Source organism: Oncorhynchus clarkii, chromosome 14, assembly GCF_045791955.1.
Source record: "Oncorhynchus clarkii lewisi isolate Uvic-CL-2024 chromosome 14, UVic_Ocla_1.0, whole genome shotgun sequence".
Lineage (NCBI taxonomy): Eukaryota > Metazoa > Chordata > Actinopteri > Salmoniformes > Salmonidae > Oncorhynchus > Oncorhynchus clarkii.
Genome location: NC_092160.1, coordinates 12,132,175 through 12,157,461, shown reverse-complemented (window position 1 = coordinate 12,157,461; position 25,287 = coordinate 12,132,175). Strand labels below are relative to the sequence as shown.

Below are 25,287 nucleotides of genomic sequence, written 5' to 3'. Positions count from 1 at the left end.
ACATCACCTTGGTTCTGTTTTACCTCTGTGCAGCTCCAATCTGTTCTAGTTGGCCCAGTTCTGTTAAAGTTAGGTTCTGCACTATTGGAGATATTCATGGACCTTTCATGTTTTTGTCTATTCAAATCACTTAAATGGTTCTCAGCTTAGCAGCCCTCTAATGGTAATACCGTATAAATGCCGTATAAAGTAGCTTACCGAGCTGAGAGGGCTTATCGATAGCCGAGAACTGAAAGACAATTTCAACCATGGCCGTATACAGTATGTTTAGAGAAGTTGATGTGACTGTCCAGTAATTCTAGGCCCACTCATTAGAGTGTATTATACGCCAAGCCTCTTAAGTTTATTGGAAATACTCTGTATACCGTTGATCTTTGTGTTCCAATGTGTTGTATCTTAAAGATCTACTCCCTCCCTCCCCAACACCACAGATGATGCATGAGAAAGATGTAAAGAGGGAGAGGGGAGAGAAAGAAAGGTGGGAAGTAATGGGGATAGAGAAAAAGAGAGGAGGAGATGGAGACAGAGGGGAGATAGCAAAAGAGGGAGAGGGGGAAAGGGGCAGAGAAAGAGAGCGATTGAGAAGGAAGGAATATTGAAAGACAAACAGAGTAATAAAGGGCAGTTTGTGTGTGTGTGTGTGTGTGTGTGTGTGTGTGTGTGTGTGTGTGTGTGTGTGTGTGTCATAAAGTATATGTGTGCAGACGCTTGTGTGTTTGTGTGAGTGTGTTTGTGTGTGTTTCATTGTAATAATGGCCAATGCTTTTTGCTCAGCGACAGACAGCCTCCTTATGTGGGGTAATCCCTGTGTGTGACAGACAGACCTACCCCAGCCTCAGACAGAGACAGAGGGAAGGTGGGAGGGAGGGATGGAGCGATAAAGAGAGTGTGAGAGCAGATGAGAGGGTGGAGCAGTCCAGGTACGTGTGTGTGTGTGTGTGTGTGCTCGCGTGCGTCCATGCGTGCGTGCGCATTTATCTCAGCCTATCTTTGCTTACCTCAGCTATCAGCAGAGGACTGCTTCCCACAGTAATAGTAATAAGCTACTGAAAATGTACCCCCCCCCCCCACACACACACACACACACACACACACAAATAACTCACTCATCACCTAATTTCTAAGAGAGAGAGAGCAATAATTCACAAAATGGGACGAACACCAAATTGAGACTGCATGCAGAAGTCTTCAAAAAAAATCCTCCTTGTACAACGTAAAACACCATATAATGCATGCAGACCAGAATAAGGCCGATAACCGCTAATTATCATAATCCAAAAAAGTCACGTTAAATTCTACAACCACCTAAAAGGAAGTATGATGCACTAAGGACAAGACACACAGACAGACAGACACACACACACACACACACCACAGCACACACACACAGCTCTGTAGATGAGGTAACTTTCAGTCAAAATGAGGTTCACTCAGGTTGAGCTACTGTATGAAGTTCTGATGCAGACACACAGATTTGCCTACAGCTGGGGTGTGTGTGTGTGTGTGTGTGTGTTTGTGTGTGATTTTGTATTTTCCAAACACGTTTTCCTGTAAATATACCCAACATGAGATTACTTTGGATTCCAAAATAAAATCCATGTATTATCTTACAGTTAAACCCCCTGTCAATCTCTTACCATTCAGGCTAAATCCTGGATCCCGCAGAGATATCCCCAAACAGATGAATTCAGCTCCGTGTTCCTGTGTACAGAGACAGGAGGGAGATTTGGACGGCTGCTGTATTTTGTTTTGTAAGAACAAAAGCGCTGGGTTGACAGGTAGAAAAATAGTGAAAATGAAGATGGATGTGTATGTGAACGAGAGAGGGAACGACGGGAGAAAGAGACAACTGGCGCAAACCCCCTCCATCACACCTCAGCGTACAGATTGCCCTGACCATACCAACACTATTACTTATTTTAACATTTTTACTTTTAACCTTTTTTTCTCCCCAATTTCATGGTATCCAATTGGTAGTTACAGTCTTGTCTCATCGCTGTAACTCCCGTACAGACTCAAGAGCCACGTGTCCTCCGAAACACGACCCAACCAAGCCGCCCTGCTTCTTGACACAATGCCCGCTTAACCCGGAAGCCAGCCACACCAATGTGTCAGAGGAAACACCGTACACCTGGCAACCGTGTCAGCATGCATGCGCCCGGCCTGCCACAGGAGTCGATAGAGCGCGATGGGACAAGGACATCCCTGCCAGCCAAACCCTCCCCTAACCCAGACAATGCTGGGCCAATTGTGCGCCGCACCATGTGTCTCCCTGTCGCGGCCAGAGCCTGGACTCGAACCAGGATCTCTAGTGGCACTGCCTTAGACCACTACGCCACTCAGGGGGCACCAAAACTAAGGTTGTCTGCAATATGCTGAAAACGCAACCGAATGACATGTAAATGATTTTGGCTAATTCTAGAACTAACGATGGAATTTTAATTATTGCGTTAGAAAAAGTCTCCTATCAGATAAAAGAGCAAGAGTAGTTATCATTTTTTCATAAGGGGTTTACAGGTAGCGATTTATCATTAAAAATCATGTTAATTCAGATACTGTATGTTCATTTGTTTAGTCATAAGACAAAGAGCACCATCAACAGTTTTGTAAAATTCTCTATGCAAGGAAAATAAACAAAAAAAGGATCCCGCTCCCCAACCCAACCCTCCTCCCGCATCTTCATCTAGCATTTCATGCTTGGAAATACAATTTAGAGTTTGGAACAGATAGACCTCCAACGTCTTTCCCTCTGTGTAAATGTGTTCATTTAATCTGGGATCTCTAACCTTTACATTTAAGTTTTGAAAACGCACTGTGGATTTTATCCCAATAGCTGGAAGAGAAGGCATTGAGCTCACAAAATACAGAGGCAATATATCCAGTTTCACAATAGATATTCTGCCAGTTAGAGCAACTGGGTAATTAGTCCATTGTCACGATCGTCGTAAGAAGCGGACCAAAGCGCAGCGTGGTGGGAATGCATCATTTAATAGATGACAAAAAACACGAAACTGTACAAAAACAATAAACAAATAACGACCGTGACGCTATCATAAGAACTGTGCTGATACAAGCAACTAACATAGAAAATCACCCACAAACAAACAGTGAAACCCAGGCTACCTAAGTATGATTCTCAATCAGAGACAACTAATGACACCTGCCTCTGATTGAGAACCATACTAGGCCGAAACATAGAAATCCCAAAATCATAGAAAAACAAACATAGATTGCCCACCCAACTCACGCCCTGACCATACTAAATAAAGACAAAACAAAGGAAATAAAGGTCAGAACGTGACATCCATCTACTGAGATTGAATTGATTTGAGCGTTCTGTTTTATCTAAAGAAAGAAATACTGTATATATTTCTAAATATTTAAAATGGGAAATGATTGGAATTCCATAAATAGGAATTGTGTCCCCTTTCGGGTTCTTGATGGGGAGTAGGGCAGATTTGGTTAGATTTATTTTATAACTTGAGATGAAGCTGAATTTGTCTATGATCTTCAAAGCGTTTGGGAGAGATTGAAATACATTTTCTAGATAAAGTAAGTAAGATATTGTCGGCGTATAATTAGATGTGGTGGTCTGTAGAATTTAGTGATTTTGTTGTAATTTCTTTCGATTGTCGAAATGCCTGTGCCAGGGGCTTATTATACAATAAAACATAGTAGACGTAAGCTGGGATCGACTTGCCTGCTACTTCTAGTTATTCTGAACGGAGCAGAGCAGGTATCGTCTGTTATTACTATGGCTGAGGGATTAGCATATGGTGTTTTAATTATATTAATGAAATTGGAGCCAAGTCCCATCTGTCCCAAAACCGACTAAAGATATGACCATTCTAGTCCATCAAAAGCTTTTTCTGCATTGAGAGATAGAACTGCCCAAGGAGCTTTTAGTTTCTGATGTAGGATACAGTAAGTAATAGACAATGGGGGTTATCTGAGGATAATAGTTTTTTAACAAACCCGCTTTGGTCTGAAAATACTAATTTGGGTAAGTTACAAGGTGGGATGACAGAATTTTTGAAAATAGTTTTATATCTGTGTTTATCAAAAATAGTTGGTGAAAGTGGGAGCACTGTGTGGCATCCTTCGTGCTTGGAAGGATGCAGTATTTACATTCCTTCCAAATGAAGATATGTGAACGGCTATGTTAATCATTTAGAGTAATAGCTGACCTAATTGGTTAAAATGTTTTAAATAGACCTCCGTCCCAATATCGTCCCAAACAGGTGATGCCCTTTTGAGTTCATAGAGAGAGATTTGGGCTCCCAGCAAATCGGCTTCCTCAGTTTAGAGGAGTTCTTATATCTTTAAAGCAATAATCAAATCTATCTTGGTGTACAATTCTTTATTAAAAACTGGAAAGTCTTTGGTTGATTAGTCTGGCTTCTGATAGTAATTCACCTGATTCAGATTCAGAGTGTTTAATTGTCACATGTACAGGATTCAGATTCAAGCTTGTTAGCCAGTAGACGACTAGGTGGGGGTGATTCTCCTCCATGAACAGACACTAACAAGCACCCTCCCTCCCACCCACCCTGCAAGGACACACACATTAAAAACCACCCAAGGTGCTGCAGGCTCAGCCCCGTGTGAGATGAGTGGACCATGCAACCCCCCAGCCTCCCATTGCCCCAGTCCTCTCACCGTGACAGAGCATCACACTCCTCTCTCACCCCTGACCTCCACACTAAGGACCCCCTCACAGCCCTCTCCCTCTGTCCCGCTTTTCTAGATCAGGTTTGTGTGTGTTTGTGAATCACATACTGTGAGCACAGAGAGACAGAGAGAGCAAGAAAAGGAAGAAGCTGTCAACTGATGTGGATGTTTATTTGTATATTTCAATGTTTACCTATAAATCGTTTTTTATTTGTCAGAGACATGGATTTATGTGTGGTCTGAGGTCAACAGGTGAATTTGAATGTGTCTAGACAACAACATAACATTGGAATTTCCTGTCATTTAAACTTAAACTCAAATGTCATTGTGACCATATGAGGCACTGATTATCACCAGCAATGGCTGCCACAGAAGTCTCACATTCCGGAACATAATTACTGACCTACCGTCATACCATGGAGACTGCAGATGTATTTAAACTTGTGAAGAGGAAGGTAAATGAAGACTTGATATGGGAGATGATAGAGAACCATGGGTGGGTAGGGACTCCTGCCATCCATCATGCCCACCCACAGTGTCTCATCTCTGGGTACCAAGCAGGCCAGAATCCCTGACACCTCCCAGTGGACCGGGGGAGACTGCAATAGAGATGACATTACATACCATACGTTATGAACGCTGAGATCAACTAAAAAGCATAAGGAAATCCCATGTGCACAGGCATGACACATTATATGGGTGCAATTATGTTTGTGTGCACTTTGCATCCATAGGGTCACGTAACACACCACTGTCACCGTAGTGTATATCTACATATATGGAGTTGTGTTTGGTAGGCAAACCCAAATCCCTAGTGTTCAGATGAAAATGAAACTGGCCATAGTAGTAATCTGTGGTCTCCATAATGTTATATGGCCATACTTACTGTGTTGTTCACTGTGGCAGACAGTTAGCTTCAACAGCAGGGGCAGCACTCTCATAAAATGACATGGGCTTTACAGTTCCCATCTCTCTAAGAACAGCAGCCAGTACACAGATCATCTCTGGGAATAAGGTAACTCCTGGGTGGAGTCCTCTTCTCCCAACAGTGTTAACCCCCAACTAAAACAACTAACCTGGTACATGTAGCCTCATCTATGTTGTGTACCCTATGGGGATGCTAGCTTAGACAGAAAACAGGTAGGCTTCTGTCAAGTTCTCTGTTCCGCATGAAATTACCTACTGGTGCAAATGACCTGAATTGTTATTGCTCACAGACAAGTCTGAGACTGCAGAATGTGTGCGTGTCTGTGTTTACAGGACAGAATGCTTTTTGGAACCCCTCTGGTTGTCAGCCCTGATATCTCTTAGAGGCTTGTCTCTGTCTATCTGCCTGGCTGCCTGCCTTCAGGGGTGGGTGGGACACAGCCTTACACACAGAAAAGAAAATAACACAAGCAAAAACTCCAAGATAACAGAGTTCAAAACCTTGCGACAGAATGGAGAGGGTTTATATTCTAAATTTCAGCGCCACGCTCCCTCAACCCCTCACTCCTCTCCTTACCACCTCCCCAAAGACGGAAAGTGTGGGAGTTATCCAAAGATACTAAAAGTTATGTCGTTAAAACAAAAAAAGGCCCAGAGTGGCCTGAGTAGGCAGAAGAAAAGCACTCCGCAAAACCATAACTTATGTTCTAACTGAGGATAGCTCTGGTCTACTGGGGGTCTGGGGGTTCGCACACTCACACACAGAGAGGAAGCGGGAACATTCTAGAACTAGAACAAAATAAAACACAACATCAAAAAAATCTGTTCAAAAGATCAGTTAACTCCAGATTTCTCCCATTTTCTGTATTAAATTGATTTGTCTTATCCAGGTAAGACCTATTGAAATTGATGTTACATGGACCCCTGGTCACAAGGAGGCAGCACAATCATCCAGACAAATCTACCATGACATGACCCACAAGCTCACCCCTTCTCAAGGGAACATTTTCAGTCGCTCCTGCCATGGAGGCAGTACTGATCTGTCGCTTACTGTACCGCACTGTGGCCGTCAGACAGACTCACTGAAGAGAGGAAGTTATTTGTGTCTGCGGTGCATGCTGATAGTCTGATCTCCTCTTCCCTGTCCTCTCTCTGCCTCGTAAACAGTGGCCCCGTCAACATGTGTGTAATCTCCCAGTGGTTTTATCTTCCTCGAGGGAAGGAAGCGAATGAGGACAGTTAACGCCATGGCTCCTCTGTCTGTCGCCCCTCTCAACCTGAACCCGGCCCCATGGATAAAGGCTATTGATCAATCAACCACGTGTCGCCATGATGGCTGCATTGTTTTATACTGGCTGTCAATGGATGGAGAAACACATTAAATGAAGGGTTTCACTGCAGGCCTGGGCCAAACCTCTGCCCTGAGGGACGATAGTGTCTGTTTACAGTATGACTGACCACTTCTATCAGCATCCACACACTACATGTCTCTGGCCATGAGTCAGATACTGTTTGTAATAAACTAAATTGAAGAGGAAATATAGGAGAGTTGGACAAATGGGAAATACTGAAGAGATCCATATATTTCATCATAAATCTGTATTGGTGAGATGTGTGTTGTAGCCTTGTCTCTTAAAAGAAAGATGAGGGTCAGTTTTGGAGCTGAGGGATTTTTTAATTTGGTACTATATAACTGGTATAATCCATTTCCCTCCTGTCAAGTCGTTTGATCTCGAGTGATATGACACATAGGATTGAGTTGTTAATAACAGTATTATGTATGGACCACCTGTGGAGAACATTTTCAGTACAAACACACTCATACACATGCATACATGCACGCACATACACACAGACACACATACATACACACACTAGAGCCTCTCTGGTCTTTCCACACCCTAGGTAACTGGATGTGGCAGCATGTGCAGATGACACAAAAATTAAAAATAGTGTCTCTGAAAATAAACTAGGCCTCGAGCACACAGTACTGGACCACAGACAAGCACAGAGACTTGAATCATCCCCGTAATTAATGAATACATCTATCAATGTATAGCTAAAATCACAATGACCCATTCAAGATATAGAACTCTTTAAAAAAAAAATGTATCACTCCCTCCCTACCTCCTATTGCCCCTCTCCTCCCTCCCGGTCCTTTCTGTGATAGCAGGTGTGTAAACACCCTTGGCTGGGCTGTGTCCTCATGACTGTGAGGTGGGCTAGTACAGACACACATGTACTGTCTGATGTCATTGGGCTGGAGGAATATTACCTAACGAACGTGCGATGAGATTAAACACAAACAGCGAGCTTTACGGTGCAGTCCCGTTTCCTCTGCTCCTACGCCATGCCTCACTGGCTGACAGGCCTGATGGGAGGGGACTGGCTTCTTCTATAGACCTGATCAGACCGGACCATGCAGCCAGACCTCACCAAACAACATATCTGGTTCTCCTTTCCCTGGTACAATGCAGCAGTTGGACCCCAACAATTGTTACACTTTCATTAGTGAAATAGTTCAGATCTTCTAACAGGTGAATTAGATAGGTCAATATAAAATATTCTGTCATTAAAAATGAAATTATTCATGGCTAATAGACAGTCTTACATCCACTCAACTAAAAGAGAAGCAGAACTGGAAGTCTCTTTTCAATGTGGTGTTTTTTGTGTCCTGTTGATCAACTATAGAGGTAGACCTCCCTCTAGTGGTTTTATTACATACTAATGCGTATCGGAAACCGGTATGGCAAACGGAGAATGGGCGAGTGGGTGTGTCGAAAGGGAGTGGGTATATGGCCGCCGTAGGCAGACATGGCTCTCAAGAGAAGACAGGCTATGTGCTCACTGCCCACAAAATGAGGTGGAAACTGAGCTGCACTTCCTAACCTCCTGCCCAATGTATGACCATATTAGAGAGACATATTTCCCTCAGATTACACAGATCCACAAAGAATTCGAAAACAAATCAAATTTTGATAAACTTCCATATCTACTGGGTGAAATTCCACAGTGTGCCATCACAGCAGCAATATTTGTGACTTGTTGCCACGAGAAAAGGGCAACCAGTGAAGAACAAACACCATTGTATATACAACTCATATTTATGCTTATTTATTTTGTCTTGTGTCCTTTAACCATTTGTACATTGTTAAAACACTGTATATATATATAATATGACATTTGTAATGTCTTTATTGTTTTGAAACTTCTCTATGTGTAATGTTTACTGTTCATTTTTATTGTTTATTTCACTTTATATATTCACTTTATATATTATCTACCTCACTTGCTTTGGCAATGTTAACACATGTTTCCCATGCCAATAAAGCCCTTGAATTGAATTGAATATGAAAGCGAATCAGCTAATTGGGCAGATTTGCTGACACTCATCCACGTTTAGCGTGGCTGATTGGGTTGCACGAGTCGATGAGCCAGTAACCAGTGCGCTGGTGTTGTATCGGCCTGCCAGCCGACTTGTTTCCGAGATCGTGTCGCCGGCGGTAGCTAACTTGTAAAAAAAAAACATTTAAAGTAGGATGGCAGCCTATACACGAAATTACTGATATTGATAACCATTTAGATGTCATCTTGATACATAATGGGGAGGGCATGAACGGCAACACCAGGACACAGTGCATTTCTCTCCCGCGTGACAAGCACTACTGTCCAGCAACGGCGCGGGAAGTAGCAACAGTACATAGCGGCCAATGTCAGAGAGATAGTCACAGTAAGCACAAGCATACAACGCATCATAAATACTTGTAATCAAAAATAATCAATCGTCAGTTTTACAACTGAAAATGTATAATTATTTGTATAAAACTAACAGTGCAAGGACACTCAGAATCATCTGGTTAAAAAGCAGAAGTACAAACTCTTCTATGATTTCAGGGTGGTCCGCAAACAAACGTTTAAGGTGCATGCCGCCACCTACTGTGCTGGAGTGTGTAATCATTCATGGTCTGTCTAATTCTGTACTACTAAGAAAATACAATTTTACAAAGTATAATTTTTTTTATAATCAAATAATAAACCCCTACTAATAATAAATCCATACACCCCCCCCAAAATATTGAAATAACATCTCAAGCCCCAGTACTGTATCTGCATCATACTGAAACAATCCACCCTTAGGATTATTCAGCATGTCTACAACCATTTCAACAGTAACATCTGTTACCCACAATAACTATTTTACCGTATCCACAATAACCTTCAACCTGATATTTCTGCTTTCCACAACCCGAGTCATGTTGATAACTTTATAGCTTTCATTTGTAAGGTTAACTGTATTCACTATCAAAGTGTCCTTTGACAAAGCACATTCATGTTCGCAACATTTCTGAATAGATCTCGAAACCATGCCAGGACCAGCAGAAGCACCAGCCCTGACATTAGGTCCACTTAGTACAGGAGCAGCCATAGAAGCTCCATCATTCTGCACTTTAGTTCCACCAATCTGACTTACAGCCTCTGTATACGATCCATCATGACTGATTCTATATCTCCGAGCCTCTCTAGCCTCTCTCTGCACCTGGCATCCACCAAACGCTGCACTATGTTCCCCCACAAAATTACAACACTTAACCTTCACGTTGCACCCACATTCTCTGTAATCATGTTCCCCTCCACACTGGCACGTTTTTTCTTTCCTTTACACTGAACATTTAGCTACATGTCCCATTCAATGGCATTCCAAACTCCTCAATGGGGATGGGACAAATTCTCTGACATTGAAAGTAAGGAATCCTATCAGCACTTTTCCAGGCAAAACCTTCTCAAACTTCAGTAGCACTGATAAGCTTTCACTTCTTTGACCCTCTTTCCGACTGATCAACCTTTTGGCCTCAATCACTCTGCCTCCCTTCACATTTTCTTTCATATCATCTATGGACGTAGATATTGGGACCCCAGTGACGACTCCGCTCAATCTAGTATAAACACCAGGGACATTTAATCTTCTTCCCATTAAGCTTTTCCATTTGCAGAATCTTCCCTTGCTGAGCCTGGCTTCCACAAAATATTAACGAACTACCATTTCTAATGAACCGGGCTAATTTTACTTCACCCGTCTCTTTCTATACAGCACCGCTCAATCAAAACGGGTTAACCTATAGCAGAGTGCTGTCGACACACCCACTCCTTGACACACCCACTCCTTTCCACACGCCTGCTACTTTTCTTTCGACACACCCACTCGCCCATACTCAGGTTACCATAATGGGATGCAGCTACCCCCTTCCCATCAGAAAGGCAATAGATAGAGAGCTGGGGCCTCATTTCTAACTGTTGCGTAAAGGTTACACCTTAACGTATGCGTGTGCCATTTCTGAAAAGTTAAAGAATATTGAGATTTATAATCTTGGCGCACGCCATACATACGCATGTTTCTGTTATAAATCAGACATGTCGTAAAACTGCGCACGTGAACAGCACTAAAACTCTGCCTGGAAAACGCCTCCCTTTACCTTTGATGGTGACAATAACGGCCTTTATTTGCTGTATAATTTATCATTTGGAACTATTGACATTATGCCTTAGCATGAAAAAGACTAATTGTTGTTCACGGTGGCGATTTTAGCATGTAAATCTTGGTGGGGCAAACTCCTCCACTTTTTTAAGATGCATGCCAGCAAAGCCAGTACACAACACAACACTAAACACTACATTAATTTCACTATAACGGTGACAAACGGTGTCCACAAACTGTTAGTCCCAACAGCAGTCCCAACACCTTACCCCTGCTACACCCGGCTATCAGTCGAGCCTTGTCTGACAGTGAAACAGTCCATTCAGCCTCATTTACTGCCTTTAAAAAAAACATAGCTGATATTGCTGACTTGCTTAAACAAATGTGGTTTCTACTGTCAATTGAAATGTACAAACTATGGCATAAGGGGAGAACGAGCGGATAAGAGGCAATCCGTAATTTAGATTAAGACATTAATGAGCAAGCTAGGACGGACAAACTCAATATAAATATTTGTTCAGCACTTTTGAAATGTACAGCAACAGAATTCAGAACATGGTCCATACTTAGTATTCTCCCTGTACACCAAATCAGTACCGTAGGATAAATAATGGGGGCATATAAGTAGACAATGAAAGCTCTTACAATATTTGATTACATTTCTCTAAAACAGGCTATAGAGTACATGTGCACTACCAAGTCAGAACAGTAGGCTAAGTTATGAGGGGGAAAGGGACCAAATTATTAGGGTGAGGCACATGTGCTGCTAACATCTTACTACAAAACATACACTTACTGTAATATTACTTTCTTAGCTACATGATCAGTTCAATCAAAGCTACGGTAGATATGTGATTTGACGTAATTTTATCTGTGGCTAATGGCTTTTAGCCTTCTTGGATGGGCAATTCTAATGTAACTCCATGGCAGCAACAAAGGGGCTATTATTTTCGAGCTTTCGCCATAGATTTTGCAGTGACATAGTGTCACCATGCGGTGGCTGTCCCACCACCACAGAAAGCACTGAGCTAGGCTGAAACACCTGCATTTTGGAGCTGCCTTACCCAAGAACCCAAAAAAGAGACCATGTTTGTACGCAGCTTTATTAACTCAATTGTTTTTTGCATTGTTTGCAAACTGATATGTGACACGTATTAATGCCAAAATAACATGTAAAACAGGCAACAGCAAAAAACAGGTGGGGCTCAAAACAGGAGATCTGCCCCACCTGCCCTGAATGACAGGTCTATTGACAAACATTTAGTGTATTCATAGATTATTGGTTTTATGATATGCCCTGCCTTAGCATAGCCTCTGAGAATAAATAGGCAATGATGTCACACTCCTATCGCATATTAACAGGCCTGTAGCCTAACCATACTGTTACATTTAAATAAACTACATCTATTTACAGTGTTGGCAGAATGTTTTAATCTTTAGCAGTAATTTATGCTCCCTCTTCAAAAAGGGACTGAGTTTAAAGAGATTAGAAAACAATGGAAAATTGTCATGGACCTGACTTCAATGTTTTGAATCAACTTTTCCCTGACCTAAATAAGGACTGCACGTAAATTCTGAAACAGGACAGCTTGTGTTTTTGTTCTACTTAAATGTTTGTATTTTTTTTTTTAAATGTATAGTACTACTGGTATTCATTACTGCATTGTTGGGAAAGGGCAAGAAAGACATTTCACTGTACTTGTGCACGTGACAAAACGTGATACATACATCAATGTAAAATATCAGCTGTTAAATTACTGTATACCGGTATTATAAACCGCACTGCCTATGATGTTGTAAAAATTGAAATACATAGCTTATCTATTTACTAGGTCCAATGAAATGAGGTGTACATAGTAATTTGTTGCATGGCTCCTTCAGGAATATGAACCCATCACAGCCAGAAAAGGTAACAATTAAATTCTGCAATGGTTATGAAAAATTAAATTGGTTCATCTAATGATTGTAGATTCTAAAAATAAAGGCACTTAAAATCTTTTGTCTTGCCCCTTCACCCTCTTAATGGCACCCATACACAGGCCATGTCACAATTGTCTAAAGGCATAAAAATAAACTATATATTTAACCCATCTGCTCCCCTTCAGCTACACTGATTGAAGTGGATTTAACGTGACAAAGCTTTCATCTGGATTCACTTGGTCAGTCTGTCATGAGAAAGAGGTATTCATTATGTTTTGTAAACTCAGTGTACATGGAGATGTTATGAACCAAGAGGACAGGACAGCAGGGCTTGTTCTATTTTAACCAAATTGACAGAGGGAGAGAGAGAAACAGAAGATATTCTTTATTGTCATTGCATAGTATTGAGTGTTCCATTATGTTACCAAGTGTTACTGCCTGACTATCAGACATCCCAAACACCTTTCCTAGAGTGAATATTACAGAGATATATACCCTGATTTTCACATACTTGCACTCCAAACTCAATTTAACATATCTTTAACACTTCAAAATCCTCAGTTAACAATTGAGCCCAGAGACCTCCACAAAGTAACATGAACAGGTTCTACTGTAGATATTGTGTGGCAGACCAGCACTAAACAGTCACATTTGATATCACACGCTTAGATAGGTCCCCTGGCCTCTTGAGTCTGTGGTTAGGTCACCCATAAAAATCAATAGGAAGAAAGTTAAAGTCTGTGTGATGTTTTCTGTATCCCTTGTCACCTCACTACTTGCCCTCTCCCTCCCACTTGGTCTTGTCCCGGGGCATACGGCCCATGTTGTAGAACTCTGCGTTGGGTCTCATGTCGGTCAGGTGGGCCAGCCGGTTGGACATGGCGAAGAACGCAGCGATGGCAGCGATGTCCCAGGCGTCCTCCCGGTCAAAGCCCACTTCCTCCAGGGACAGAAAGTGCTGGTCGGTGACGGTGTCGCTGCGACACACGGCCAGAGCAAAGTCCAGCATGACCCGCTCCCGAGGGGACAGCTCTGCGTTCTCATAGTTTACAATCACCTGGGGATGAGGGCCAACGATAGAGGCATAAAACAGTTTCAGTGCACACCAGTAAACAGATCCGGAGAGGAAGAAACTAGAGACAAGAATGTACCTGGTCAGCCAGTGTGGGTTTCTTAGAGTAGATGCGGTGCAGTGCACTGTGGGACACGACGCAGTAGAGACACTGGTTGTGGATACTGGTGGCGACCACAATCAGCTCCCTGTCAGCCTTCGTTAGTCCCCCTGACATGACAGAGCAACAAACATTGCAGATCAACAGACACACACTGCGTTTGAAATTCACTGCTCGACTGAGGGACCTTACAGAGTTGTACATGTGGGGGACAGAGATGAATAAATAAAAAGTGTTAAAACACTTATTACACAAAGTGAGTCCATGCAACTTGTGACTTGTTAAGCAAATCTTTACTGCTGAACTTATTTATGCTTGGCACAACAAAGGGGTTGAATACTTAGACATTTGTTTTCATTGTGAAAAAAAACAAAAAACAGGTGTGAATACTTTCTGAAGTCTCACACACACCCGTCTCCTTGTTCATCAATTCATTGTAATAGGAAAAGAAAGCACGGAACTCTGCTGGACGATGTGCCAGGACCTTGAAGACATTGGGAAGGAAGCCTCCCTGTCAAAGAACAAAACACACTGATATTACACCATGTATATAGTTATCCAGCTCCCCACAGTAGTGTCGTTTCGTAGCAGGAACATTAGAGGTTACCTTGGTCTCTACCTCCTCCATTAGTTCTAACATGTCGAATGGCAGGTCTTTCTTGTTTGGAATCGGGTATCGGCTGATGTTCTGCGGGGGAGCATCGCTAGAGAACTGTCTACTGGTCGCCGCGGCCCCCACGGCCACAGGTGCTTTCTGCTGCCATAACGCGCACCCCACATACCGAAGGGAAGCCTGCATGTACACAAAATAAAGTCAGTCCATTGCAGACAGGTTCTTTTAGCTAGAAAGACAAAGCATGTGGTTTATGCCGTGGCTAGATGCAAAAGTAAAAAAGTAACAACGAGCAAGTCGACTACTTACAAGGTTACAGTGACGAATTAATCTCCAAACACTTCCAGGCGCCATGTCAAGTAACAGCAAAATGAACTTACTTCCTCTTTTGAAAAAGGTAATCGGGGGAGGTCTTTTGTGGGGTTGAAAAACCAATCATCGTCTAGTATTTATGTCACTCCCATTAAGCACGCCTCTTTGACTCATCCACCCAAAGCAGTCCCACTCCTCGCCAGCGGGCTTGTGAACGACTCCGGAAACGACGTCACCTTTCTGTTTACATCGTAGGAGTCGCAGTTAGCTAATGCTTGTTGCATGGAATTGTATTTTTAGACATTTATGAAACTAGAAAAATAGCTGCCTCACAATTGTTTGATCGCAATGGGCGGTCATGGGGTTATGGAGAGCGAGGAATCTTTGGACTACTCCGTGCACGAGGCGTGGAACGAGGCCACCAATGTCTATTTGCTCGTCATCCTGGTTAGCTTCGGACTGCTGATGTACGCTAGAAAGTAAGAGGTTCCTTTGCATTTTGTAGTTCCCAACAAATGCCCGACTGTTAAGTATTTGCATCATCATCATCATCAACAACTAAATGTGTGCCTTTACTAGTAACATATATTTACAAGCGTTGCTTTTAAAAAGCTTCCATTCAGCTAATGCATGAATTACATACGGGTTGGCCTCATTCTCTCCTTCCTCTCGAGCCCAACATTGGAGGTGTCATAATACCCACAAAACCTAGCGGTCAAACAGGCAAATGGTTCCAATCTTTTTTCCACCATTCATTTTTCCCATAGAGAAATTTTGAAACACTTAAAATAAGGACTGTGTTTTGTGTAGGCTTACACCCACGTAACATTTTGATAAACCATGTAAATCTCTCTGATAAAATGCCTTTTGTCAATAAATCCTGCTCTAACTACTCTCAAATTCGAAAATGCTAATTAACATCATGCAGACTACAAATCCTTGCAAATCCTTTGCTAACAGGTATTGTGTCAATTTAAAACTTTCAGAAGACAGTTCACAGAATTGTCAATTTAAAGAACTGTAGCCAATTTATTAATTACTACATTTAGCTAACATTAGATCATTAATCCAAAGATTCTTGCCTTTGCCTCGATTCGGCAAGCTCGTCCAGATCATCATGGCATTTGTAGTTCTTTATGATAGCCACATTAGCAGCTACTTAGCATTTAATTTTGGGGGGGTAAATACATACAAATATATAGAGAGATTTACACAGTTATCAAAACATCACACCAGGCTAAGCCTACACAAAACACAGACCTTATTTTAAGTGCTTCTATAATCCCCTATGGGGAAAAATGAATGGTGGAAAAACGATTGGAACCATTTCCTTGTTTGACCGCTAGGTTTTATCGGTATTATGACTCATACTGTGGTTCTCTATTCTCCCCATCAGAAATAAGAGGAAGATCATGAGGATATTTGCTCTGCCGCCTACCGCTGGAGCCACGGCCGAACCCAACTTCTACGACAGTCTGCAGAAAGTGAGACTGCGCCAGCAGCTGGAGATGTACTCCCTTGGTGAGTTTGTCAGTCTCAGTTCTGTTCTGATGTGTCAATGTTAGGCCTTGTGCTCACCTATGATATGATCAGGAAGGGGCAAAAATGACTAAATACAATGACTAAATACCATAAAGAGCAATGTTTCAAAATAAACAACAATATACTTTGAAATAAATTTCATTAAAATATTTAGAATTTTAAAATGCAGAAATACATTTGCAAGTAGCCAGCATGAACAGAAGCCTTTTACTTGCTTTGACTGTGATATGTTGTTGTTTATCTACCTTAGTTGAATGCTCAGAAGTAATTGAAATGCATATTTCAAATACATGAAACAGAAATATTTTCAATCTCTGATTTTAAAACATACATTTAGGTAATTTTGAGGACACTCAAATGTATCCCATCTAGACATGACCTCTAAACAAGGCCAGTTCATTTTGGTATGTTCTTTTTCACATACAATGCATTTGGGAAGTATTCCCCTTGACTTTTTTCATATTTTGTTACGTTACAGCCTTATTCTAAAATTGATTAAATCGTGTTTTTTTCCCTCATCAATCTAGACACAATACCCTGTAATGACACAACAAACATTGTTTTTTCTAAATTTTAGCAAATGTTTAACAAATAAACTGAAATATCACATTTACATAAGTATTCAGACACTTTACTCAGTACTTTGTTGAAACACCTTGGCAGGGATTACAGCCTCCAGTCTTCTTGTGTATGGCGCTACAAGCTTGGCACACCTGTATTTGGGGAGTTTCTCCCATTTTCTTTCTCTGCAGTTTCTCTCAAGCTCTGTCAGGTTGGATGGGGAGCATCGCTGCACAGCTATTTTCAGGTCTCTCCAGAGATGTTTGATCGGGTTCGTTTCTGGGCTCTGGCTGGGCCACTCAAGGACATTCAGAGGCTTGTCCCGAAGCCATTTTTTGCGTTGTCTTGGCTGTATGAATCTTGTTTCTCATGGTCTGAGAGTCTTTAGGTGCCTTTACCATAAATGTCTGATTGGTGGTGTGCTGCAGTGATGGTTGTCTTTCTGGAAGGTTCTCTCATCTCCATAGAGGAACTCTGGAGTTCTGTCAAAGTGACCATCAGGTTCTTGGTCACCTCCCAAGGCCCTTCTCCCCCGATTGCTCAGTTTAGCCAGGTGGAAAGCTCTAGGAAGAGTATTGGGGTTTCCAAACTTCTCCCATTTAACAATAATGGAGGCCATTGTGTTCTTCGGGAGCTTCAATGCTGCAGAAATGTTTTGGTACCCTTCCCCAGATCTGTGCCTTAACACAATCCTGTCTCTGAGCTCTACGGACAATTCCTTCGACCTCATGGCTTGGTTTTTGCTCTGACATGCATTGTCAACTGTGGGACCTTATATAGACAGGTGTGTGCCTTTCCAAATGATGTCCAATCAATTGAATTTGTCACAGTTGGACTCCCAATCAAGTTGTACAAACATCGCAAGGATGGTCAATGGAAAAGAGGATGCACTTGAGCTCAGTTTCGAGTCTAATAGCAAAGGGTCTGAATACTTATGTAGACAAGGTATCTGTTTTTTTAGTCTTAATACATTTGCTAACATTTCTAAAGAAAACTGTTTTTGCTTCGTAATTATGGGGTCCTGTGTGTAGATGGAGGATTATTACATATCATGTCATTCATTTTAGAATAAGGCTGTATTGTAACAATGTGGAAAAAGTCAAGGGGTCTGAATACTTTCTGAATGCACTGTATACAGTCAGTGCATTCAACTAAGGTAGGTAAACAACAACATATCACAGTCAGGAAGTAAAACGTTTCTGTAATCGTTACTGAGAATGTTGTTTCTGTTCAGGCCGTCTGCTTTTAAATGTATTTCTGAATTAAAAATAAATAAATACAAAATACATATTTTAATTTACATTTAGTCGTTTATTTTGATACATTGATCTTTATGGTATTTAGTAATTGTATTTAGTAATTTTTGCCCGTCCCTAGTGAAAATGAACATTCCAAAAGGAACTGCAAAGCACACTGGGTGTTATTATTGGCCCTGTTTCGGTGTCCTGTATAGATGGGATACAGCTTAATCGAATTCTACTAACCTGCTATATTAATTTTAAAGAACTGTAAGTTCTCCTTAACCTGCTACGAAAAGTCAAAGCTGTATCCCTTCTAGACAAAGCCTTGTTTCGTGGCGGAGCTCATTAGAATAATACTCTACATGCAAGTGCAATTGTCCATTATCACATACAGATTTATATTTAGTTCATTTAGCAGACACTCTTATCACACCATAGTGCCATCAGAATTCTGATAACCATGCAGGGTGAAAGAGGGCCACAAAATGGCGAACCGCTATATAAATGATATAGAAAAGTATTTCATATTTTGAAAATACAAATTACAGCTCTTGAAAGTATCTTGTTACAAAATACATTGGAGTATAGTTCAGCCCAGTAAAATACAAAATGCTCAGTAATTGAAATGCATATGTAAAATAGATGTAGCAGAAATAATGCCCACCGTTGGATATGGTAGAGTCTGTGGTCAAATGTATATTGTAAATATGACGAAGAACTGACCTCAAATCTGTTCATCACTCGAGTCAAATATATTTCTGGTTTAACAAATAGCTCTGTGTCAAACTCTAGCTTGCCCAACTGTTCTGCATATATCTAAATCTATCCCACTGTTTAAATTGGTATAATTCGGTCTCCTTTATTCCTTTTTAACAGCTAGGAAATTTGACCAGCAGCAGCACCAAGGCCAGAGTGAGAGTGTTCAGCTCTCTATGGAATGAGACCACGCCAGTAAGGTAGCATGGCCCTGCATCATACCTGCCTGCTCCACCCTGTCTCTCACCCTTAAGCCTCTTTGGCTTTGGTAAGTCTGAACATTACTACACTCCTGAAGAGGGCATGCGTATTACGGAGGAAGAAGTCGAGGGTCAAGGAAGGTTTCTGTGATTAAGACTGTCGTCAAGTCAAACGAAACTGGATGTTCCCTTTTCATTTCTGTAATTTTTTTGCATTCATTTTGCCTTTATATAAATAAACATTGTTTTGGTGTGGATGTGTCGCCACATAGTGGGTTTAGGAGGACCACATCCAGTGTATTTGGTGAATTCTCTACAGCACCTATTCAAGTTATTGTCTTAAACTCTAAATAACATGTATTTGTACCATAAAATGATGGTACAACAAACCTTTTAATCAAGCATATCTATGTAAATGTTTGGTTGTCAAGAACTGTTCTGTTGCCAAGTTTTTGATCCTCCTATATAATCCTTATAATGGCATTACAACAGACCTGGGAAAGTTTTGCTGATCCTTTGCAGCAAGGAGCGTTGTGATCCAAACGGAGAGTCGCTCTCTTTCATGTTGAGCGGGTCAAAGTTTACTTTTCCCCACTCCAGTTGCTGTTTCTGAAAAGGAAATGCATTTATATTATTACTCTGATTAAAAATAATTTTAAAAAACAAAACAAGGAAAAATATTTATGTTTTGCTTGATTTCACCTCCCTCTGTCCCGTCTCGTTTCTTTTGTAATAATAATTCATTTTGTTTCCCTCCAATGTCACAATTCTCAGAGCAGAAACTCAGCACTGGTGTGTGTGTTTTATGGAATGTAGCACGATGGGGTGGGTGTTTGGGAGGCAGTGATTGAGGAAGGTGACATTTAGCATCAGGGGCCTAACAGAAAAGCTAGGCCTCTAATCCATCAAAGAAATAAACAAAACATTAGTCAGAGGAAAGCTGTGGCCCAGAAACACAACACCAAGAGGCCAAACAAATGCAAGTGGACATCCTTCGGAGGTAGTGTAATGGAAAAATGATTACTCCTTGCGGAGGAGAAATGGCACACTGATTAAACGCATCAATACATCAGCGGCCGGAGTGCAGGGCAGGGCCAGATCCTTATACATTCTATTGAATCTTTGCTTATTCAGTTTTGTCATGTGCATACCCCTTTTTGTACCTCTGAGAAGAGTCTACTTCAGTATACTCTACTATTGGCCCACTGTAATTAAAAACCTGCAGACTGAAGGAAAATGGTTATGGAGATTAAAAACCATTGAAATGAGAATATGTGAGTTGAGCAAATATATCATTGGGCGAATATAGGAGCATGGTAAAAAAATAAATAAAAGTCTTGCCGTTATTAAATCCATGTCACCGACTCACCATTATCAACAGAGAGATAAGCCATGCCCATGAGTCATCTGCTGTGTTATGCCGAGTCGTAAGGTACCACCCAAAATGCCTGCTAGCCTATCTTATTAGCCCAGTCCAAAACAAGATTGTCACGTGAACCAGCCTGTTAACCAGATAATGAGCTGTGTACATGTGCTTTGCTAATTAATCTGCTGATGTAATCAATCAGTTGCTCATTACCATAGGTTTAATATTTAACCAGTACTATCCCATTGAGAAACATTATTCACGTCAAACATTAATCAATATCTGGAGTTAATTGCTTAGTCACCAAATTGACTAATGAGGTCGTTAGTGGTAGAGGTCTAAATGAACCAATCTTCACTTCATTCAGAGAATGACCGAGGGGTGGCTTTGGGTCAATACCAGGATCAAAGTGTTTCATCCACACTGTTGTTCACCTTCTTAATAAATTCACTACCTGTTTTCTATGAGAAGAGAAATGGATAGGGTTTGTATCCCTGAAATTCGGCAGAGTATGATAGAGTTATGGAACTTTTTGTCAATACACTTGGGATGGTAGCATGTCACCTAGAATGACTGTGTGCGTATGTGAGCGCACGCTTTGGCCGTTGTTTGTGGCTAGCTAGGGGGTGGAAAAAATTAGGCACAGCTCGGTAGTTTTTAATATTGTTTCATAAGGTGTAATTAAAAAGAGTTTATCACTGGGTTTGGGATAACACAGCGGCTCAATCTCCCAGTAATGAACCGTCTCCAACCATGCAGAAATCTATTAATAAACACCAGTCTGAAACAGGGAGAGGGGGTGAGAGAGGAATTAAGGGATAGAAAGAGTTGGGGTGAGAAGAAGGGAAAGAGAGGGAGAAGGCAGAGGAGGAGAGAATAGAGGAAACCCAGCTGATAAATGAATGTCATCTCACAGTGAGAAAGCGAGGAGCCACTGTGCTTATACATCACCTGGAGAGGCTAATGAGATGTCATTTTCTGTTAGCCAAAGAGCACTGAGAGGGATTCTAGTACATCTCAAATGTTTCTCCCTCTCTCTACCTTACACAGTAAGTGGGAGAACAGTTAGACTTGGATATTTCTGTTTTTCTCAGTCTCTCTCGTTCTTGCTCCTGCTTATTCCTCTCCTCTAATCCATGTCCTTTTATTAATAACATTTCATATACACAGAGTTTACCAAACGTTAGGAATAGCTTTCTAACGTTGAGTTGCCCATTCACCCTCTGAACAGCACACACACACACAATCAATGTCTCAAGGCTTAAAAATCCTTCTTTAACCCGTCTCCTCCACTTCATCTACACTGATTGAAGTGGATTTAACAAGTGACATCAATAAGGGATAATAGCTTTTTCACCTGGATTCACCTGGTCAGTCTGTCATGGAAAGAGCAGGTGTTCCTAAGTGTATGTGGAGATGTTATAAACCAAGAGGACGGGACGCCAGGGTTTGTCCTATTTTAATCTCACCTGAGAAACATCTCATTTTCATCTTATTTACACAGAAAGAGGGGGAGGGAGAGAGAAGAGGAGGAAGAAAAAGGAGAATAGAAGAATAGTTTATTGTCCAACACTCTTTATGGTGATAAAACATCTGCTTCAGGCGATCATGGCATTGGAGGACATCAATATATTATACACAAGCTCACATTCTTATTTCAACTCCACAACAGCCGCCATGAAAAATAAGACTAAAGTAAAGACCTTCATAATTGAGTTTTTATATTAAAAAGTCAGGAACGAATGCAGATGACCAAATAACTCTGGGTGTTTTGGATGTATTAGTATGCAACATTCTCTCTCGCTCTCGCTCTCAATGAGCTGTGTTTGTTCTGGCTTTGTTCTGAAAGCAGGAAGTGGGCCAGAGCCCAGGGCAATCTCTCTACCCCGCTCTACGTCCAAGAGCCAGTTCAGAGAAAATTACTTTCTCTATTCGTCCCTTTCAAACTGAAAGGAACTTTCAAGACAATCTGTCTCCCAGGGACATGCATTAAAACATTATGTTTCTAGTTTCCAAGGACTTGTAATATAGTAGTAATATAGTAGTAATATAGCAGTACTGAATAATCTACTACTTACAGCCATTTATATGCAATAATATGAGTAATATGCAGAAACTAATACACACACACACACACACACACCGGCCGTGGTGAAACGATGCCCCACTCTTCAACACGAGGGACCATCATCTCCTTTCTCTTCTTTATTAAGGTGATTTATAATGCAATAGTGCCTTAACTTCAGCCCCTTAAAATGTCTCCCAGATTAACTGGACCTTGTTCGTCTTCTCTGCTCCTCTCTTCATTAGCCAGATAAAAGCAGACAAGCCAATCACACTGCCTCGTCAGCCGCGGGCTGCGACAGGAAGGGGCTAGGTGTTTTATGGCCGGTGTGCACCATATGACGGGTGGTACATGTTATGGTTATTATGCTCTATGGGTGGTCTATCAATTAGCTTTATTGAATAGTGAGTTACACTGCTGAGAGTGTTCGTCTTTCTTCCATAGCTGAGTAGGATGTTATCCTATGAAATGTGTTTATAGGAGCGCGTTCAAGGTTGCGCCCGCTTGTGATGCGTGGCCTGACTCATAACCTGCAGTCCCGGCGGTTATATCTGCGGGGTGGGCGGGTTTACGGTCATGAAATATTGTGTGGAGGAAGGGCGGTGGTTGGCGGGTGGGTTGAATGAAGATTAAACAATACACAAACAAATCTGGGAATGTGTCATTCTTGTGCATTCATTATTCTTTCATTATTTTTTATCTGCCATTAGTGTGTAATCTTACTGTACGTGCGCCAAACACACGGCAAAACGGCAAATGCTTTTGGGAACTTTGGCATAAAAAGTTAAGGTCGATCCACAGAGGCAAAAAGGACAATGTTGGAGTTGAATTCAATAAAAGCTGCAAAATGGAGAGTTGAAAATAAAGAGAAATGAGGTTCAGAGCAGTAATGTTTGGGGGAGATTTAGTGAAGTGGTGAAAGAGGACGATAGCAGTGTTATGTGTGATTATTGTGAGGCGCTGTACAAATTCCACAGTCACAAGACGGGGACTTCAAATATGGCACATCAAAGGAACAGTAGCCTACTGTTCAGATGAGTTAAATAACAACTGAAATCTGGACACTGACTGTAGGTCTGTAACCTCCCACATAGTCTAATATAATATTAACTCCTGCAGAATTTAAGTATTTCTTGCAGTAAAAGGATAAACTAAATGTACATTTTGACTCTGGAACAGGAGTGGAGAAATAGTGTTTCTTTCTTTCTTTCTTTCTATCTTTATCAGCATCATGAAATCTGATAGTATTTCAACCACATAAAATATGCAGCCATATTTTATGTGAATGCATATTTTCACTGCTTTTAATTTGGTTAAACTGATGTAATTTGGAAATGTTGCTTTAAAAAAATGAAACAATTATTGCATTTTCTCCCCGGTGCCTAAACGTCTGCTGCAGGAGAGAAGCAGAGATGAAAGATAACTTTACCGATGCCAACTAGATTGAAGCATTCATCGATTTATGACATTATTCTGGGTTTATCAAGGCTACAAGTTAGGGTCAGGTGCGGTCCTCAGATGTTCACTTTATCACATATAGTCAGGTGGTTGTGGATGGGATATTAGCAGGTGCGGGTGAACAAACAGAGGATCCGCGTATCACTACTAGAGGTTGACCGATTATGATTATTCAACGCCGATACCGATTATTGGAGGACCAAAACAAGCCGATACCGATTAATCGGGACAATTTTTATTTATTTTTTGTAATAATGACAATTACAACAATACTGAATGAACACTTATTTTAACTTAATATAATACATCAATAAATTCAATTTACCTCAAATAATAATGAAACATGTTTAATTTGGTTTAAATAATGCAAAAACAAAGTGTTGGAGAAGAAAGTAAAAGTGCAATATGTGCCATGTACGAAAGCTAACGTTTAAGTTCCTTGCTCAGAACATGAGAACATATGAAAGCTGGTGGTTCCTTTTAACATGAGTCTTCAATATTCCCAGGTAAGAAGTTTTAGGTTGTAGTTATTATAGGAATTATAGGACTATTTCTCTCTATACCATTTGTATTTCATTAACCTTTGACTATTGGATGTTCTTATAGGCACTTTAGTATTGCCAGTGTAACAGTATAGCTTTCGTTCCTCTCCTCGCCCCTACCTGGGCTCGAACCAGGAACACATCGACAACAGCGTTACCCATGCAGAGCAAGGGGAACAACCACTCCAAGTCTCAGAGCGAGTGACGTTTGAAACGCTATTAGCACGCACCCCACTAACTAGCTATCCATTTCACATCGGTTACACGAGCCTAATCTCGGGAGTTAATAGGCTTGAAGTCATAAACAGCTGCTGGCAAACGCATGAAAGTGCTGTTTGAATGAATGCTTATGAGCCTGCTGCTGCCTAACATCGCTCAGTCAGACTGCTCTATCACATCATAGACTTAATTATAACACGATAACACACAGAAATATGAGCCCTAGGTCATTAATATGGTAGAATCCTG

At 41.2% G+C, this 25,287-nt stretch overlaps 2 protein-coding genes across 2 annotated transcripts; one reads left to right on the top strand and one right to left on the bottom strand.

Annotated features, from left to right (window-relative positions):
- Positions 1–13,361: 13,361 nt before the first annotated feature.
- Positions 13,362–15,296, bottom strand: LOC139366277 (uncharacterized). Its single transcript, XM_071103574.1, has 5 exons — positions 15,086–15,296; positions 14,771–14,956; positions 14,575–14,674; positions 14,143–14,273; positions 13,362–14,048 (listed from the first exon to the last, which is right to left on the bottom strand). The coding sequence occupies exons 1-5, from the start codon at positions 15,128–15,130 to the stop codon at positions 13,764–13,766; spliced, it is 747 nt and encodes a 248-aa protein (XP_070959675.1). The 5' UTR covers positions 15,131–15,296; the 3' UTR covers positions 13,362–13,763.
- On the top strand, positions 15,295–23,468 carry LOC139366278 (small integral membrane protein 19). The gene is made up of 3 exons (XM_071103575.1): positions 15,295–15,567; positions 16,485–16,609; positions 19,309–23,468. Exons 1-3 carry the CDS (start codon positions 15,437–15,439, stop codon positions 19,371–19,373), a joined length of 321 nt encoding a protein of 106 aa, XP_070959676.1. The 5' UTR covers positions 15,295–15,436; the 3' UTR covers positions 19,374–23,468.
- The last annotated feature ends 1,819 nt before the right edge of the window (positions 23,469–25,287 follow it).

What these genes read in the sequence shown, in the direction of transcription:
- LOC139366277 (XM_071103574.1), bottom strand. Translation starts at nt 15,130, where the DNA reads ATGGCGCCTGGAAGTGTTTGGAGATTAATTCGTCACTGTAACCTT. An exon ending in TAATTCGTCACTGTAACCTT is followed by an intron (nt 14,957 to 15,085) that starts GTAAGTAGTCGA and finishes GTGTACATGCAG; the next exon opens with GCTTCCCTTCGGTATGTGGG. An exon ending in AACCCACACTGGCTGACCAG is followed by an intron (nt 14,049 to 14,142) that starts GTACATTCTTGT and finishes CCTCATCCCCAG; the next exon opens with GTGATTGTAAACTATGAGAA.
- LOC139366278 (XM_071103575.1), top strand. Translation starts at nt 15,437, where the DNA reads ATGGGCGGTCATGGGGTTATGGAGAGCGAGGAATCTTTGGACTACTCC. An exon ending in CTGCTGATGTACGCTAGAAA is followed by an intron (nt 15,568 to 16,484) that starts GTAAGAGGTTCC and finishes TCTCCCCATCAG; the next exon opens with AAATAAGAGGAAGATCATGA. An exon ending in GCTGGAGATGTACTCCCTTG is followed by an intron (nt 16,610 to 19,308) that starts GTGAGTTTGTCA and finishes CCTTTTTAACAG; the next exon opens with CTAGGAAATTTGACCAGCAG.